The sequence below is a fragment of the Chamaea fasciata genome, unplaced genomic scaffold (genome assembly GCF_029207755.1).
Source record: "Chamaea fasciata isolate MVZ Bird 193981 ecotype frontalis unplaced genomic scaffold, bChaFas1.0.hap1 SCAF_1105, whole genome shotgun sequence".
NCBI classification, from domain to species: domain Eukaryota; kingdom Metazoa; phylum Chordata; class Aves; order Passeriformes; family Sylviidae; genus Chamaea; species Chamaea fasciata.
In genome coordinates, this window is record NW_027095190.1 from 15,001 (window position 1) to 30,540 (window position 15,540).

Sequence of the window (15,540 nt, forward strand, 5' to 3'; positions counted from 1 at the left end):
TGAAGGGAGATGGCGTGGTGCCAGCGAGGGACACAAGGAAATACAACCATCTGATCACGGGCTGACCAATAGCAGGCGCCTGAGGTTGCAAAATAGCACCCATGAGGAGCCGAGATTGCACCAGGGACCCCCAAGAACAAACCGTCCCCCCCCCCGCCCGCTTCCCTCCCTTTTAAACAACAGAAAGGCACCCCCTTAACCAAATATATAATATCTGCCCGAAGAAACCTTCTCCCGGCGCGCTGCGAGCTTCATAAATAAATAAACGTGTGGTCCCCCCCACTCCTCCCTCCTCCTCCTCCTCCTCCTCCTCCTCCTCCTCGCCCTCCCCTCTTCCTCCCTCCCCCGGAGCCCCGTCCGCGCGGATGGCGGTGCGAGCGCCTAAATCTTTATATTTACACCCACAAAACGCGTGCGGACACCCGCTGGACCCGACCTGAGCGAGGGAAGGAAAAGGGGGGGGAAAAAAAAAAAAAAAAGTTAATTACTCGCGTTGGCCAAACTTTAACCCCTCGCGTTTCGAACCGTCCTGAAATGTCCGAGCGCTCCGCCCGGAGTTCGGTGAAACAGGGTGGGAGAAGGGGGGAGAAACGCGAAATTAAAAGTTTTTTGGCCAGAAGTTTGCCGAAGGACGAGACCCCGCGGCCGTGACCGGGTTGGGTTCGCTCCGTGAGGAGAAATCGGTTTTGACAACTTCACTCGCTCCGCGCTGCGCTAATTACCGTCAATTAACGCTCCCCGCTCAGCAAAGCTCCAGCCCGACCTTCTCTCTGCCTCCACCGCATCTTCCCACTTTTTCTCGGCGCCGCAAAAAGCTCCGCGTTTCGGGAGATAAATGGGAGGGGGGAAAAATCGAAATATTTCCGTCCTCCCTCGGCTAAATCCCTCTCTCCTCCGGTGGCCGGCACCGCATTGTGCCCTCTTGCGTTTTTTTGTTAATACCAGACCCACGGCCGACCTTTTATGGCTAAAAAAGAGCCCTGGATGAGGGTGAAAAGCGGAGTTTATCGATCGGTACCGACCCGGGGGGGGTTGAGGAGAGCGGAGCCGCCGCCGTGACGGTGCCGGGAGGGTTCGCGTCCCCCCCTTCCAGCCCGTCCCCGCCACAAAACACCGATTTTTGCCCATTTAAACCCCCCCAAAGGGTGACACCCAAAGTCTCCGTCACCCTGAAAGCTCCACTTTGCTCTGGATTTTTTTTTTTTTTAATTTTCCTTTTTTTTTTTTTTTTCGCTCTCCCGGATTTCCTCGCTTGGCTCTACCTGCGCATCCCCCCCGTGAGCTCCTCGCTGGCTCAAGGTGGGGAATTGAAGCTTTCCTCGCCCTTTCTATTTATTTTTTGGGGGAGGGGGCTTTTCAAGGCGGAAAATCAAAACCACAGCGGAGGAAAGACACAGCCAAATAATTATTAAAATTAAAAAAAAAAAATAAAAAAGAAGGAAAAGTAAATCCACCTAAATTAACCCCAGCGCCAACCCCACCCCCCCGATCCGCGGCGTTTTATCAAGGACTTGTTTCCTGTCCGAATTTGTAACCATCTGTCCGTCGGGGGGAGGGGGGGGGCCTGAAATACCTCGGAATCTGTGAATTGTGGGCGCCACAAATCTAGAATTACACGTTCCCCCTGCGCGGCGGCCGCGGAGCTGCCAGAGCCTCAAGTGCCTCCGAAAAGCGGCATCTTATTACCCAGCTAATTTATTTTAAAACGCGCTGTTTACAGCAGCCAAGAGGCCAAGATTGTTTCATGCCACGGCTGCGATGAACATCTCGGGCCCGGCGACGTAATCCTGAGAATTCAAGGAAATAACAGGCGGAGGAAGTGGTTTTCCATCCGCCGCCCCTCACCCCCCGCCCCTGGCTGATAATCTCTTAGATTTGCTCTTGCAGAGTTTCCCCTTTTGTGTGAGGAAAGGACCCGAACTAGCCAGGGGGGAAAAAAATTTTAAAAAAGGAAAAATTTAAAAAATTTTAAAAAGGGGAAAAAGAAAAGGAATAAAAAAAAGGAAAAAATTAAAAAGAGACAAAAAAAGTAAAAAAGAGGGAAAAAAAGAAGGAAAAAGTGAGAGAGGAAAAAGAGAGATAGGAACGATGAGCAGAGAAGAAGGAGGGGGGCATATGGAAAAAAAAAAGGGGAAAAAAAAGCTGGGCTAAGAGGCCGAACAGCTTGGCAGGAGCCGAGCAGTTCATCCCGTTGATGAGTTGCGCAATTTTGGTGGCTCTGCAGAAAAACGCGGCGATTATCAGGCGCGAGCAGCCCCCCGCACGCAGATTTTTTTTGGGGCAGAGAAATGGGGATGTCCTGATAGCCCGGCCCGGGAGGAACAACACGATCTGCCGGGAAAAACAATGATAAAAATAAATGTTTGCCCTCGTGGTTTTTTTTTTTTTTTTTTTTTTTTCCCCCGCCGCTCCTGGCGGAATTGCTCTGCGAATAAATCCCTCGAAAGAGTTTGGGAAAGATTAAAAAATAAAAGGAAAAAAAAAAATCTGGCAGTCGCTGCTCGTTATAATAATTTGTGGTTGGAACAGGCTCCTTGCAGAGTTTGGACTGTCTGGCTTTCGAAAAGAAAACTAAAAACGCACTAATTGAAGCGGGCCGCTCGTTAATTGAGCATTGCTGACATCTCTGAAATAATAATAAATAAATTTTAAAATCTTCCCTCTCACGAGCTCGACCCCACCGATGGTTACTTGGGGCAAGAAGAGGGAAACTTGATTCCCAAGGTGGGAAAGAAAAACCCCCAAAAAACACCAAAAAACCCCCCCCCAAAGCCTGTCATAGTTTTCATCTTCCTGAGGGTCAGGCCCGCGGTGTAATTGATTTGCCACCTATGATACATTTAAATACGAGCAGAGGTCTTAAAGCACACTAAATCTCCCAGAATTGAGCGGTTCTGCTCAGGGGTGGTTTCCATTCCCTGTCCGAGAGGGTTTGGAGAGATGGAATTGAAAATTTAAATCCTTGGCCGGAGCCGCTCTACAGCCGCCTCCAGTCCCGGGGAAATCTGAGGCGGATTCGGCCAATAAATATATTTGTTTTGGACGCCTCCGCCGTCCCAGCAGCTCAGACAGTAGCCCTGAAGTTAAACTGGGCTTTGAGGGCATCGATTGGGCTCGGCTTTAATCAGGTTTTGGCCTCGTCTCCTCCAAAAAAAAACAAAACCCAAAAAAAAAAAAAATCCAGGCTGGGGTTCTGCAGAGAAGGGGCAATAAAGCGGGGAGGCACCAGAAGGTGCAATAACAGATTTAACTGCGGCTTTGCCCCGTCCTGACAGGCATCACTCAATTGTCAGGGCATAAATAAAGATAAAGAGAAGTATTTAGGGTATGGACAAGTTCTCTGGTCCCGTTTTTTTGAGCTTTTTTGGGGTTTTTTTTTGTCGCTTCTTGGCCAGCAGCCCCAGCAGAGCAGGAGGGATGAGGGGGGGGGATTAAAACAACACCCAAATATTTCGCCAGAACAGAGCGCGGCTTGTGCGAGGGCTGGAGCCGCTCAGGAAAAGTTCAGTGCAGTTGGTTCCAATAAAAAATGAAACTCTCTCATTTTTTTCCCCTTTTTTTCCCTCTTTTTTTTTTTTTTCCCTTTTTTTTATTTTTTCACGGGGAGCTGGAATTCCCGATCCTTCTGAAGTGAGGACGCAGCGGGGGTTTCCCCTCACCGAGGGAATTATTGCGGCCATAAAGTCAAGCCAGGAGCGCGGGGAAGAGTTGAAAAACCCCCTTGTTCTTGGAACCCAGACACAGAAAACCACTGGCAGCGCCTGAGCCTGCCCCGCAACGCTCCTGCACACCCAAAATCAACCCCGAGCTGCGTTTGAAACAACGAGCCCCGAAGGTGTTACAAAAAAAAAAAAAAAATTTCCCCTCTCTCCCGGGCTCAAAACCGCCTGAAACTTAATTTCCAGCAATTTAAGTTTAATTTACCTGACTTCCCGTGCAGTGCATAATAACCTTGTTAATGGCAGCTTTGAAAAGCAGCAATAATAATCTACCATTGTTCCATTAAGGAGTGCGGCTAATTATTAACAAGAAAATAAAAAAAAGAAATAAGGGGAGGGGTGGGGGAAAAAAAAGGAGGGGGAGCAGAGGGAGAAGGGGACATTGAGGGAACCCAGAAGCGCCCAGCCCCGAATATTTCCGCGGAAACAACTCCCGGGGAGGGGAATGAAATGATGTGGGGAGAGCAGAGGGAGGGGGGGGGAAAGGCGAGACGGGGCCGGTGTAAAGCGGAATTACAGCATGGAACGAGTCAATCACGGCTGGCGCTGCTCTAATGACAGAAACTTTCCTTTTTTCCCCCTATTTTTTAAAAATTTTTAATGTTTTTTTTTTTTTCGGTTTTCCCCATCACCCCAGAACCTCCGAACGCGGCACTTTCTTGGGGAGGGGGAACAAAAAAAAAAAAAAAAAAAAAAAAAAAAAAAAAAAAAACAAATACAAAACCCCAGAATTATTCCAGACCTAAACAGTTGCCAGGAAACTGCGGGGCAGAAGGAGAAAACGAGAAGGGAGAAAACGAGCGGGAGGGAGGGAGGGAGAGAGGAACCTTTTAAAATAACAGGCTCGCATTGTCCCTGCGGAGGCTACAGTAACTTAAAAGTGACCCCTGGGCTGCCCCTGTCCCCAGCAACCACCTCGGGCCCCCCCGGACACCCCCCGGCCGGAGCCCCGAGTGGTCACAGAGAGGCAGAGAGGGATCAAAGCTCCTCTGCCTTTTATTTTAGTCCACTTCATTCCATTTTATTCCCTTTTTTTTCCTCAATTTTATTCCAATTTTTTCCGGTTTATTCCATTTTTCCATTTTATTCCAGTCTTTTCCCATTTTATTCCGGTTTCCCCCCCATATTATTCCATTTTTACTCCATTTTATCCCATTTTTTCCCATTTTATTCCATTTCCCCCATTTTATTTCATTTTTTTCCCATTTTATTCCGTTTTATTCCATTTGATTTCATTTTATATCGTTTGATTTTGTTTGTTTTTCTTTCCCCCCCCCTTTTTTTTTTTTAATTTTGAATGATCAGCTGCTAAATCCACCTCCGGGCCCCCTCCAGCCTCTCTTCTCCCTCCACGATCCGCGGGATGTTCGCGCCCCGAGGGACTCGAGGCCGAGAAAATTCGGGAGTTTTGGGGGGATTTTTAGAATTTGGGGGGATATTTAGACCGGAAAACTCCTCGGGGACCTCCCAAACCGCCCGAATTTTGGATTTCCAGGCGATTTTAGGAGGAACCCCGCAGGTGTCAGGTGGAGGTGAGAGCCCCGCTCCCAGCCCGGGGGGCTGAGCCTCGGGGACAGGCGGGGCCGGGCCGGGTGGGGACATCCCGGGAGGGCTCGGGGGGTTTGGGGACCCCTCAGGGACCCCCCGGGGACCCCCCGGGACCCCCCGGGATCCGCGGGCCGCGGCCGCCGACGGTAGATGGCAGCAAACGGCGGGGAATGGGCGAGTCCCGCCGAGCGCCGGCCCCGGGGGAGCTTTAATTCCCTTTTTTATTCCCTTTAATTCCCTTTTTTACTGCTTTTTTTTCCCCCTTTTATTCCCTTTTTTATTCCCTTTTTATTCTCTTTCCCCCCTTTTTTTATTCCCTTTTATTCTTTTTTTTTTTAAAAAATTCCCTTCTATTCCCATTTATTCTCTTTTTTAATTCCCTTTTTTATTCCCTTTTATCTCCCTAAATGAGCGACACCCCTCCCCAAATCACCCCCAGCCCCAACCTGAGGTTTCTGCCTCATCCCCGAGCCAGAAATGGTTAAAAAATGGGAAGAAAACCCCAAAAAACAAACAAAAACAACCTTTCCACAAGTGGTTGGAGTGGGAAAATCAGGATAAAAGCCACGTATGAGCATGAAATTACTTGTTTCTAATTGAGGTTTTGTTTTTTTTCAACCCCTACACGAATAGGGAAAAAATCGGGGAGGAAAAGGGAGAACAGGAGGTTGAAGCCGCATATTTTTAATTTTTTTTTTTTTTTTCCCCCGACCCCCTCGCCCCGTGATTGATGAAAAATGTAACAGGTTCGGGGGTGAAATAGCTTTTAAAAATGTCTCTGTGTTTATTACTCGCGATCACTCAGCCCCTCGCACACGCGATATTCCGGCGCGGAGGCTTCGGGTGAGATAAATCGTCACGTCATAAAACGGTTTATGCTGAAATAATGAATCTCCTCTTCCTCCATCTCGCTCTTTTCACCGTCTTATTTAACCATCACCTCCTTACGGGAGCGATTAACACAAATATTTCCAAACCCACACTTGAAATATCGAGGGGGGGGGGGAAAGAATTATATAAATGTATATATATATATGAAATAAATGAGATTCGAACCGACATCACCGGCGGATAAATATTTCCCCTAAAGAAACGCGAGGTTCAGAGCACCGGATAAATATTTCCCTTAAAGAAACTCGAGGTTCGGGGCGCGGGGTGGGGAAGGAGGGAGAGATTTGAGCAGGACCCGGCGTGGAAAAAGCCCCTCCAAAGCCGTAAAGCCGCGTTGGCGCTGCAGAACGCAATTAAAACCCGAGGAGCTTTATTGCTTCCCAACGTCAGCTTCATTTGGGAGTTGGGGATAGAGAGAGAGAAAAAAAAAAATTGCAAATGAGAGCGCTGCGCTCTGGGTTGGCTTCATTTTTTTTTTTTCTCCTCCTTTTTCTTTTTTTTTTTTCTTCCCCCTCCTTTTTTCTTTTTGATTTGGTTTTTTCTTTTGGTTGTCGTTTTGTTCTCTTTTCTGCCTTTTTTTTTTTTTTTTTTCCGTACTAATTTTCAGATTTTGCCCTCTCGGCGAAGAAACCACCCACACGATCCCAAACGACCCTGGAGAGCGGCGCGGAAAAAAAAAAAAAAACCAACAAACCAACCCAAACCAACCCCAAACCGGCTTTCCAGGGGAAACTTGGCCAAATCACCGCGCTCGCCTGAAGACGAGGGAACTGCCGCGGGATTCTGCCAGGGGGAGGAAAGAAAAGAAGGAAAGAAAAAAAAAAAGGAACCGACAAAATAAAACGCGACAACTGCCCACAAAGGGCTCGGGGTTTTTTAAAGGCAGCGCCTAAAACCCTCCTCCAGCTGCTGCAAAAACCTTCCCTGCCAGCCTGATGTCTCCAGGTGACCTTACACGGCTTCCTTTTCACCCCTCTGACTCCGAAATTTCGCTTTTTCTCCCTGTTTCCTACTCCTTTTCTTCATTTTGCCTCCGTTCCTGCCTCCCCTTTTTCTTTCCTCCTTCTCCTTTTTTCATCATCCCTTCCTTTCCTCCTCTCCATTTCTTTCTTTCCTTCCCCTCTCCTTCCACCTTCATTTCTCTCGTCCCTCCTCTCTTTTCTTCACCTCCAAGCTTCGCTATTTTTATGATGATCATTATTATTATTATTTTCGGGTGAAATCGTCGCTCCAACAGATTTCCAAATCCTGGAATTCCCGAATTCCTCCCTTCTCCATCACCCCACCCTTTTTCTTTTTCATCCTCCCCTCCACCATCTCCTCCCCGGGCAGGAGGAGATGGGGATGAAACAGGAAAAAAAAAAAAAAAGGCAGCTTGACAAAGACATTTTTTCATTGATATCAGAAAATAATAATTATAATATAATATATATATATTTATAAAGATAATAATAAATGAAAGAGAAACGCGTTCTTCCCTTACCTTTTGACGTCCATTTCTGTGGCATGGGTGTGAATTTTGGGCAAGGAGAGATAAGCTTGGGCTTATCTCTGGGCTGACAAATCTTGTCCCGACCTGAGAGCCGTCCGTCGCCCCTCGGGCTCCTCGGGGCTTCTCGCATTTTTCTGCCACTCGCCCGGAAAACGGAGCGACTTCCCCCTCTGCAAACACCGCTCCTGGTGCGGAATCCCCTTTCTGACATCCCCCCCTCCCCAAAAAAAAAAATATATATGGGTGAAGTGTGAGGGGGTGGGGGGGGTGGGGAGAGTGGGATTAAAGGAAAAAAAATATTAAAAATTATGAAAAAATATTTAAAAATACCCCCAAAAAACTACGAAAAAAATGACATTAATTAAAAAAAAAATTAAAAATTGGCTGTAAGTGTCTGGCCACGCGCGCGGGGGCGGAGGTGGGTGCCCAGGGGTGTTTGTGGGTGCTCGTTCTGCCGGCCCCCCCCCTCCCCTCTGCCTTGCTTTTTAGCCCTGCCGAGCTTATACACACGAAAAAAAAAAAAATAAAAAAAAAGTCCAAAAACAAAACAAAACAAAAAAAATTGTAAAGAGAGGGCGAGAGCCCTATAGAGGACACTGATCCGACCCAAGGTGCAGCGGACAGAAGAATGGTGCAATATAACCACATGGGAAATAATAAAAAGTTCATGTTCACGGTTAGCAGTCCACATGACCGGCTCTGGCCAATCCCAGAACCCAGCCACTCATAAAGTTCTATCACAAAGTTGTAAATTTTCATAAAACAACAAGGAATTTATTGCATTTCTTCATGACCGGTTTAACAGCAGTCTTTTTCTTAGCCGCCATCTTTTTTCTTTTTTTTTTTTTTTTTCCTTTTTTTTTTTTTGGGGGGGGGGGGGATGTGTGGAACACCAAAAAATTAAAAGAAAAAAAAAATTTAAAAAGGGGGGTGGATGATTTTTTTTTTTCCCCAGCTCCCCCAAAACCCCATCCTTGGCTTGGATATGGGAGGGGGTTTTGGGGAGAAAAAAAAATGGAATAAAAAGACCAATATTCCGAACAATAAACTCCCCCCCCTCCCCAAGAATAAAGAGCTGGAGGTTTGGGTTGGATTTCAATGGGGAAAAAGGCACCGTAAAACAGTGGGGTCCGCCGCGATTTTGGACTCCTTCCCCTCTTTTTTTATTTTTTGGGCACAATTGGCACCTTTTAGGCTAAAAGGAGCAAACCGGGAGGGTTTGGTGGGTTTTTTTTTTTGGGGGGGGGTGAAATAAAGGGAAAAAATTGGAGATGTCAATGCTGGGGGTCGCGGATTGTGGGGGACCCAAAACCCCCCTGGGACCCCGCCCTGTCACCCGGGGAGGGATTTTGGGGTGTCCTGGGCTGGTTAAAACCTCGTTTTGCCTTTTTTTTTTCCTCCTGGAATTCTCCCCAATTCCCGCTCAGAGGGTCCGGCCAGGGAGGGGGGAAGGGGGGCAGCTCCAGCTCCACTGCGATCCAGGAGAGGGGAGAGAAAATTCTGGAATCGCTTCGATTTTTTATTTATTTCCCCCCCCAACACACCCCTCAGACCCCGCCTCAACCACGCTCTGCACCCAGAGCTGCAGGGAGGGGGGGAAAAAAAAAAAGAAAGAAAAAAAGGGATTTTTTCCCCCTGGATTTTGCCTCGGTTTTCCCCCCCTCCAAATGGGAATTTCGGGGTGGAAAAGCCGGGCTTGGCTGAGCCCTTTAATAACGGGAATTATTCCCAATTCCAAAGTCTGGGGGCGCGCAGAGCCCTGAGGTGGAGCCGGATTTTGGGGGCGGGGGGCAAAAAAAAAACCCAAAAAAAAAGCTGCCCGAGGATGAGCCCGGGCAGGAAAATCTTCTGGGAGTGGTGGGAGGTGGAAAAGGAGCGAGGCTCGGAGGGGAGGGAAGGGGAAGGTGCGGAGCTGCCACCGCCAAATCCTGCCAGGGATCCCTGGGTTGGGCTCTTTGGGGTTTATTTTGGGGTTTTTGGGGGTTTGGTTTGGGGTTTTATAAAATATGTTTGCTACTACTACTACTACTACTACTACTACTACTATTATTATTATTATTATTATTATTATTATTATTATTATTATTATTATTATTATATTTTAAATATTATTTATTTTATTTCTATTTCTCTTTTTATTTCAATTTTTATTGAATTTTATTCAAGTCTATTTATTTATTTATTTATTTAATTGATTTCTTTTTAAATTCCCTTTCATCCCTCTGCATCTTGCCCAACCCCTGGCCTTAAAATCCCGCGGACCCTCCTCGCCTTCAGTCGCGGTGGAAATCAATAAATAAACCAACAAACACGGCGGGGAGAGGCAGAGGCGCAGGCGCTGAGATTTCCTCGCCTTTTGTTTTCCTTCTTGATTTTTTTTTTTTTTTTAATTTTTTCTTCTCCTTCTTCGTCTTCTTGCGTTTAATTGCTTTAATTTATTTTATGCGCGCTTTGATGCTCGGCGTTATTTGGTGCTAATGAAAGAGTTCCAGTCCGCAGTAAAGTAATTGAAGGGCGGAGGGAGAACCTTAAAAAGAAAATAATAAATAAATAAAATGGCCAAAGGCGCGGCGGAATGGATCGGCCTCGGTGCAAATTAGTTGAGAGAAGGAGAGAATTAAAGCGAGGAGCGGAAAGATAATTTTGGGGCGATTCTGGGTTCTTCGAATCCCTCTTTTTTTTTTTTTTTTTCTTTTTTTCTTTCCTCGTTTTTTTTTTCCCCTTCCTCAGAAACAATCCCAGCGCAAGCACAGAGGGAGAGAGCCCAGCCCGCACCTCCAGAGCCCCGAAAATCGATCATTTCTCAGGATATTCGCCAAATCTACTGGAAAAAGCCCCAATTCCTGCAATGGATTGGCTGTCCCAAAGAAAAGGAGAGAAATTTTAGGTGATGAATCGGGGTAAAAGGAGATTTCATCGCGTTTGTTTCAAAGCCGGCCCAAAGAAATCGTGTTTGTTTTTAATGAGCCAAAGGAGGAAGGCACCCAAGGCGCTGTAGGTTAGCGGAGATCTCCTTTTTATTTCCAAGAATAATAATCACAGACGAAGGAAAATCATAATAATAATTATAATAATTAATAATAACAATCAAAAAAAAAACCAAACCAAAAGCAACGCGCCGCCATTAAATAATTTGCTACTTTGATATACAACATTTGACGTAGCACAATATTAACTCCTCATCTTTTTTCTATTTTTTTTTATTTTTTCCCCTTTTTTTTTTTTATTTCCCTCCCCTCGTAGAGGCTCCAACAACGAAGGTAAAAATATCCACAGACAAAAAAGAGCATCGCAAGGAGAAAAGAACCACGGAGGTTACAGGGAGGAAGGAGGAATAATAATAATTCATATTATGTACAGGACTCTACGCGCTAAATGTAATTTGCATTCAGGCTCTCGGGTCACAATTTTCTAAATTAAAGGTGCTAAACACGACCACGTTACTTCAACACCCCCCCCCAAAAAAAATAAGAATACACAGCGAAGTACAAACGGAGCTTTTACAAATTACTGGTGCTAGAGGAAGGCTCACATAGAAAAAAAAACAACCGTGTCTATCCCGACTCTAAAGCCACATTTCATAGGTAGATATTCTATTGTACAAAAAAAGGAAAAAAAAAAAAAAACCCAGAACAACCATCAAAAAAAAAAAGAGATTTTAATATAGGTAGTATTTTTTTTTTTCTCAGTGTCATGGAACACAACGCATCACTGCTAGGGGTTTAATTATTTATGCGCTTATCATTTATTTTTATATATAGTCCTTTCTTCTTCTTCTTTTTTTTTTTTTTTTTTTTTTTTTAACGTGCGGGGGTTTTTTATGTTTCCCCCCCCTTTTATTTTTTCTCCTTTCGTTTCCTGCACCCATTCCTCTCTCCCCTTTATTCACTCCTCCTCATCCTCCTCGGCGTCTGCCTTTTCCTGGCCGCTGGAGCCGGGGCAAGCGCTTTTATTTTCCTTTTTCCACTTCATGCGGCGGTTCTGGAACCAGATCTTGATCTGGCGCTCGGTGAGGCAGAGCGCGTGGGCGATCTCGATGCGCCTCCTCCTCGTCAGGTACCGGTTGTAGTGGAATTCCTTCTCCAGCTCCAGGGTCTGGTACCTGGTGTAGGTCTGGCGGCCGCGTTTTCTGTCCGTTCCTGCCAAATAAACGCAGATTTGGGTCAGCCCGGAGGGTCTGGGAGGTGTTTTCGGGGAGGTTTCATTCGAATTTTTTTGCTGCTCCTCTGCAGCCCCACCAGGGGGTTAAATCCTGCACGACCTGGGCCGATATTTCCTTTAATTTGGAGGATTTTCCTTTCCCCGCCTCGCCCCCGGGTTGTTCGCAGCCCCCCAAACCTTCCCAGGTTTAATTTCCCTTCTCGGTGATTTTTATTTTTGGGCACCCCAGCTGAGCCGGGGAGCGAACAACAAAGTTCAGAAAGTTTCCTGCCCTCCCAGCCCCGGCCAGACTCGGAGTTCCTGCCTCGATTTCCACCCGGACACCAGAAATTTGGGATTTTTTTGGGGGGGGGAATAAGAGCGGGGAGAGATAGACACAGAGACATCTGCTACCTCCACAAATCCCAGTGCTTGTCCTCTCCTAAAGCTGTCATCGGGATGCCCGCCTGGAAGGTGTGGGATGGTTTTAATCACTCCAGGGGATGTTTTGGGGCACTTTGGGGACTTAGGAGGGTTCTCAGGGGGCTCCTGTCCCCCTCTAGGCTGGTTTTTTTTTGGGGTGTGAAGATGGGAAGAGCCTCACCTGCCCTCCCAGGCTGGTCACCACCCCCCAGCTGCCTGCCAGGGGGGGTTGGAAAGGGCCCAGCTCCTGATTTTCGCCTCCACCCGACATTTCCTGGATTCCTGATGGGGAATTATTATTCCACAATCTGGTGCTGGCGATGGCGGGGCCGAGCTCGGTGTGAATTCCGTGTGGATCTGGGGTGGGAACGTGTTCCTGCCCCGAGCAGCAGCCTCTCCTCCGCACATTCCACCTCTTCCCTTCTCCTTCTTCTCCCCTTTTTCCTCCCCAAACTCAACCCTCTTCCTTTCTTTTTCTTTTTTTTTTCTTTTTTATTTTTACGAAGAAAAGATACAGTCGTTAAAAGGGGGGAAAAAAAAAAAAAAGGCAAAATAGCCGGGGCCCTAAGCTGTAAAGTAAAAACGTGCAGGTCGTGGAATGCGGGTTGTAAAATCCGCTGAGGGCAGAGCCATAAAGCGGCTGCTGAATGGGGATGACAACTCTATCTCTGCTCGCCGGTGGAATTCCAGCAGCGGGATCGCACCCTGGGCACCAGGAACGGGCCGGGAAGGGGGGCTGGAGGGGTGGGACCCCCGCTTTACAACCCCCCCCCCCCCCAAATTGAGTTTTTCTGGTTTTAGGCTCAGCTGACCCCAGAACATCCAGGTTTTGAGGGTTTTATTTTGATTTTTTTTATTTTTGAGGTTTGCTCTCTTCCCAGCGCTGATCCTCGCAGCGTCACCGGCTGGGAGAGGAGTGAGTGTGGGGGGCTTCTTAAATCTAAAGCCGGATAAAAGCAGAGATGAAGTGTTTACGACCAGAAATATTTGCTCTTTGATAAATCAACTGTAAAAGCCGGTGAGTTATGGAGCAGGTAATGGAAAGAACCGAGCACGGAGTAAGTGCGAGGACAACTCCTGCGCTGCTTCCCTTCTTCCCTCCGCTTTTCCCTTCTTCCCTCTGCTTTTCCCTTTTTCTTCCCTGCTCCTCTCCGCTTTTCCCTCCTTCCCTGCGCTTTTCCCTTCTTCTTCCCTCCGCTTTTCCCTTCTTCTTCCCTCCGCTTTTCCCTTCTTCTTCCCACCTCTTTTCCCTTCTCCCCTCCGCTTTTCCCTCCTCTCTGCTTTTCCCTTCTCCCCTGCGCTTTTCCCTTCTTCCCTGCGCTTCCCCGCGACCCCCCGAGCTCTCCCAGCCAGTCCTCTCCCGTTCTCCCGGATTTTCGGGCCTCTGGAGAGGGGGATGATGCTCTGGAGTTGCGATCCGGCGGCTGGAAAAGGAGATCACGCCTTGTCCCCCCTCCCTGCTCCGCACCCAGGCGGGACAGCGGCGCCTTTCTCTTGCTTTTTTGGGGATCCCACCGGGGTGAGGAGCCCCAGAACTGATCACGGACACTGTGAGCAGTCCCAGGAGTGACCAGGGGGCCCCAGGAGTGACCAGGGACACGGTGATCAGCCCCGGGAGTGACCACGGGGCCTCAAGAGTGATCACGGGCACTGAACAGCCCCAAGAGTGACCAGGGACAAGCCACAGAGCCACGAGTGACCAGGGATACTGCGAACAGCCCCACGAGTGACCACAGGGCCCCAGGAGTGACCAGGGACACGGCGAACTGTCCCACGAGTGACCTTGGGGCCCTACGAGTGACCACAGGCACTGTGAACAGCCTCAGGTGTGACCACGGGCAGTGAACAGCCCCACGAGTGACCAGGGACACTGTGAACATTCCCAGGAGTGACCACGGAGCCCCACGAGTGACCAAGGACACTGTGAACAGCCCCCAGGAGTGACCACGAAGCCCCACGAGTGACCAGCGATACTGACAACGGCCCCAGGAGTGACCATGGACAAGGAACACCCCAGGAGTGACCAGGGACACTGTGATCATCCTCACGAGTGACCACGGGCTCTGTGAACAGCCCCACGAGTGACCACGGGGCCCCACGAGTGGTCACGGGCACGGAACCGGCGGCTCCAGGCGGGGGGAGCGCCCAGTCCGACCCCGGGGCACTCCGGGGGGAGCGGGGTCGCCCCGGGACCCCTCCCGCGCGGGGGAAAGGGATATTTATTAATTGTTAATTGACGTTAATGCCCCGAGGCGGAGCACGTCGGGCACTGAAGGCGGCCCCGGGGTTTGGGACCTGTGCGGGGCCAGCGTGACCCCGAGTGGGGCCGCCCCCGGAGCCTCCCCAGGCTCCAGCAGGGCGCCCCAAAAGTGCTTTTCCCCGAGGGTTTGGGGGCAGAAAGCGCCTCCACCTTCATCCATCCATCCATCCATCCCTCCCTCCATCCCTCCCTCCATCCCGATCCCGCCCGCGCTGTCACCGCTCGGGGAGTGGGATTTTTCCCGGAGCAGGGAACGATGCTGCTGCTGTTCCTGCCACGGCAGCGCCCGGGACACCGCGAGGGGCTCCGGAATGAACCTCGGGTCGCCTCAAAGAAAACAAACCGAGCCCTCCAAGCACCTCCCATCAGGAGTTTCACCCTCCCGAGCCCGTCTCTCTGTCTGTCCGTCCGCGCAGCCCGCGAATGCAGCGGGAGGAGAAGGAGAAGGGGCTGGCCATGATTCCTGTCTGTCCCCTCCGAGACAAACAGACACAGCCCCGATAAATATTTAAAGCTGAAAGGGATGGTTTTATGGCCGCCTTTATGGGAGGGGGGGGGAGGATTGGAGGGGAGGGGGTGCGGTTCTCCCCCCCCCCCCCCACCCCTTCTTCTTTTTTGATTTCAGTGAAACGTCATAAAAGGAGTTGGGGACAATCCCCCCCCCCACCCAACAACTCCTCCATCCTCCTCCTCCGCCACCCCCCCGCGCACGCCAGCGAATAATTCACACTCCCCCCACCCCCCAGACCCCCCTCCCCTCCTCCTCCTCTTCCTCTTCCTCCTCCTCCTCCCCGAGCCCCCGGCTCCTTTCCCCGACCTCTTTACCTGTGCTCCTCATCCAGGGGTAGATACGGAAGTTGCTGTCGCCCTGCAAATCCGAGTCCCTCTGGTCGCTTTTGCTGCAGTTCTGCTTGGAGGCGTCTCCCGGGCACATCATGGAGAGGTTTTGCTCGAAAGGGGAGCAGTGCATGTTGAAGGAGCCGGGCTCCAGGCCGTAGGGCGAGGAGTACATGCTGGGGGGCTGGGGGTGCACGGAGCTGCCGCCGGAGTAGAGCCCGGGCATGGAA

At 49.4% G+C, this 15,540-nt stretch overlaps 2 protein-coding genes across 2 annotated transcripts in view; both read right to left on the reverse strand.

The window, feature by feature from the left end:
• Positions 1-7,726, reverse strand: part of HOXB6 (homeobox B6) — a 10,903-nt gene extending 3,177 nt beyond the window's left edge. Inside the window, exon 1 of the mRNA XM_066174910.1 lies at positions 7,642-7,726. Within this exon, the coding sequence (XP_066031007.1) occupies positions 7,642-7,655 (14 nt within the window). The 5' untranslated portion in view covers positions 7,656-7,726. The remainder of the gene's footprint in view (positions 1-7,641) is intronic.
• Positions 7,727-11,411: 3,685 nt separating this feature from the next.
• On the reverse strand, positions 11,412-15,534 carry HOXB7 (homeobox B7). The gene is made up of 2 exons (XM_066174911.1): positions 15,299-15,534; positions 11,412-11,789 (listed from the first exon to the last, which is right to left on the reverse strand). Exons 1-2 carry the CDS (start codon positions 15,483-15,485, stop codon positions 11,536-11,538), a joined length of 441 nt encoding a protein of 146 aa, XP_066031008.1. The 5' UTR covers positions 15,486-15,534; the 3' UTR covers positions 11,412-11,535.
• Positions 15,535-15,540: the final 6 nt, after the last annotated feature.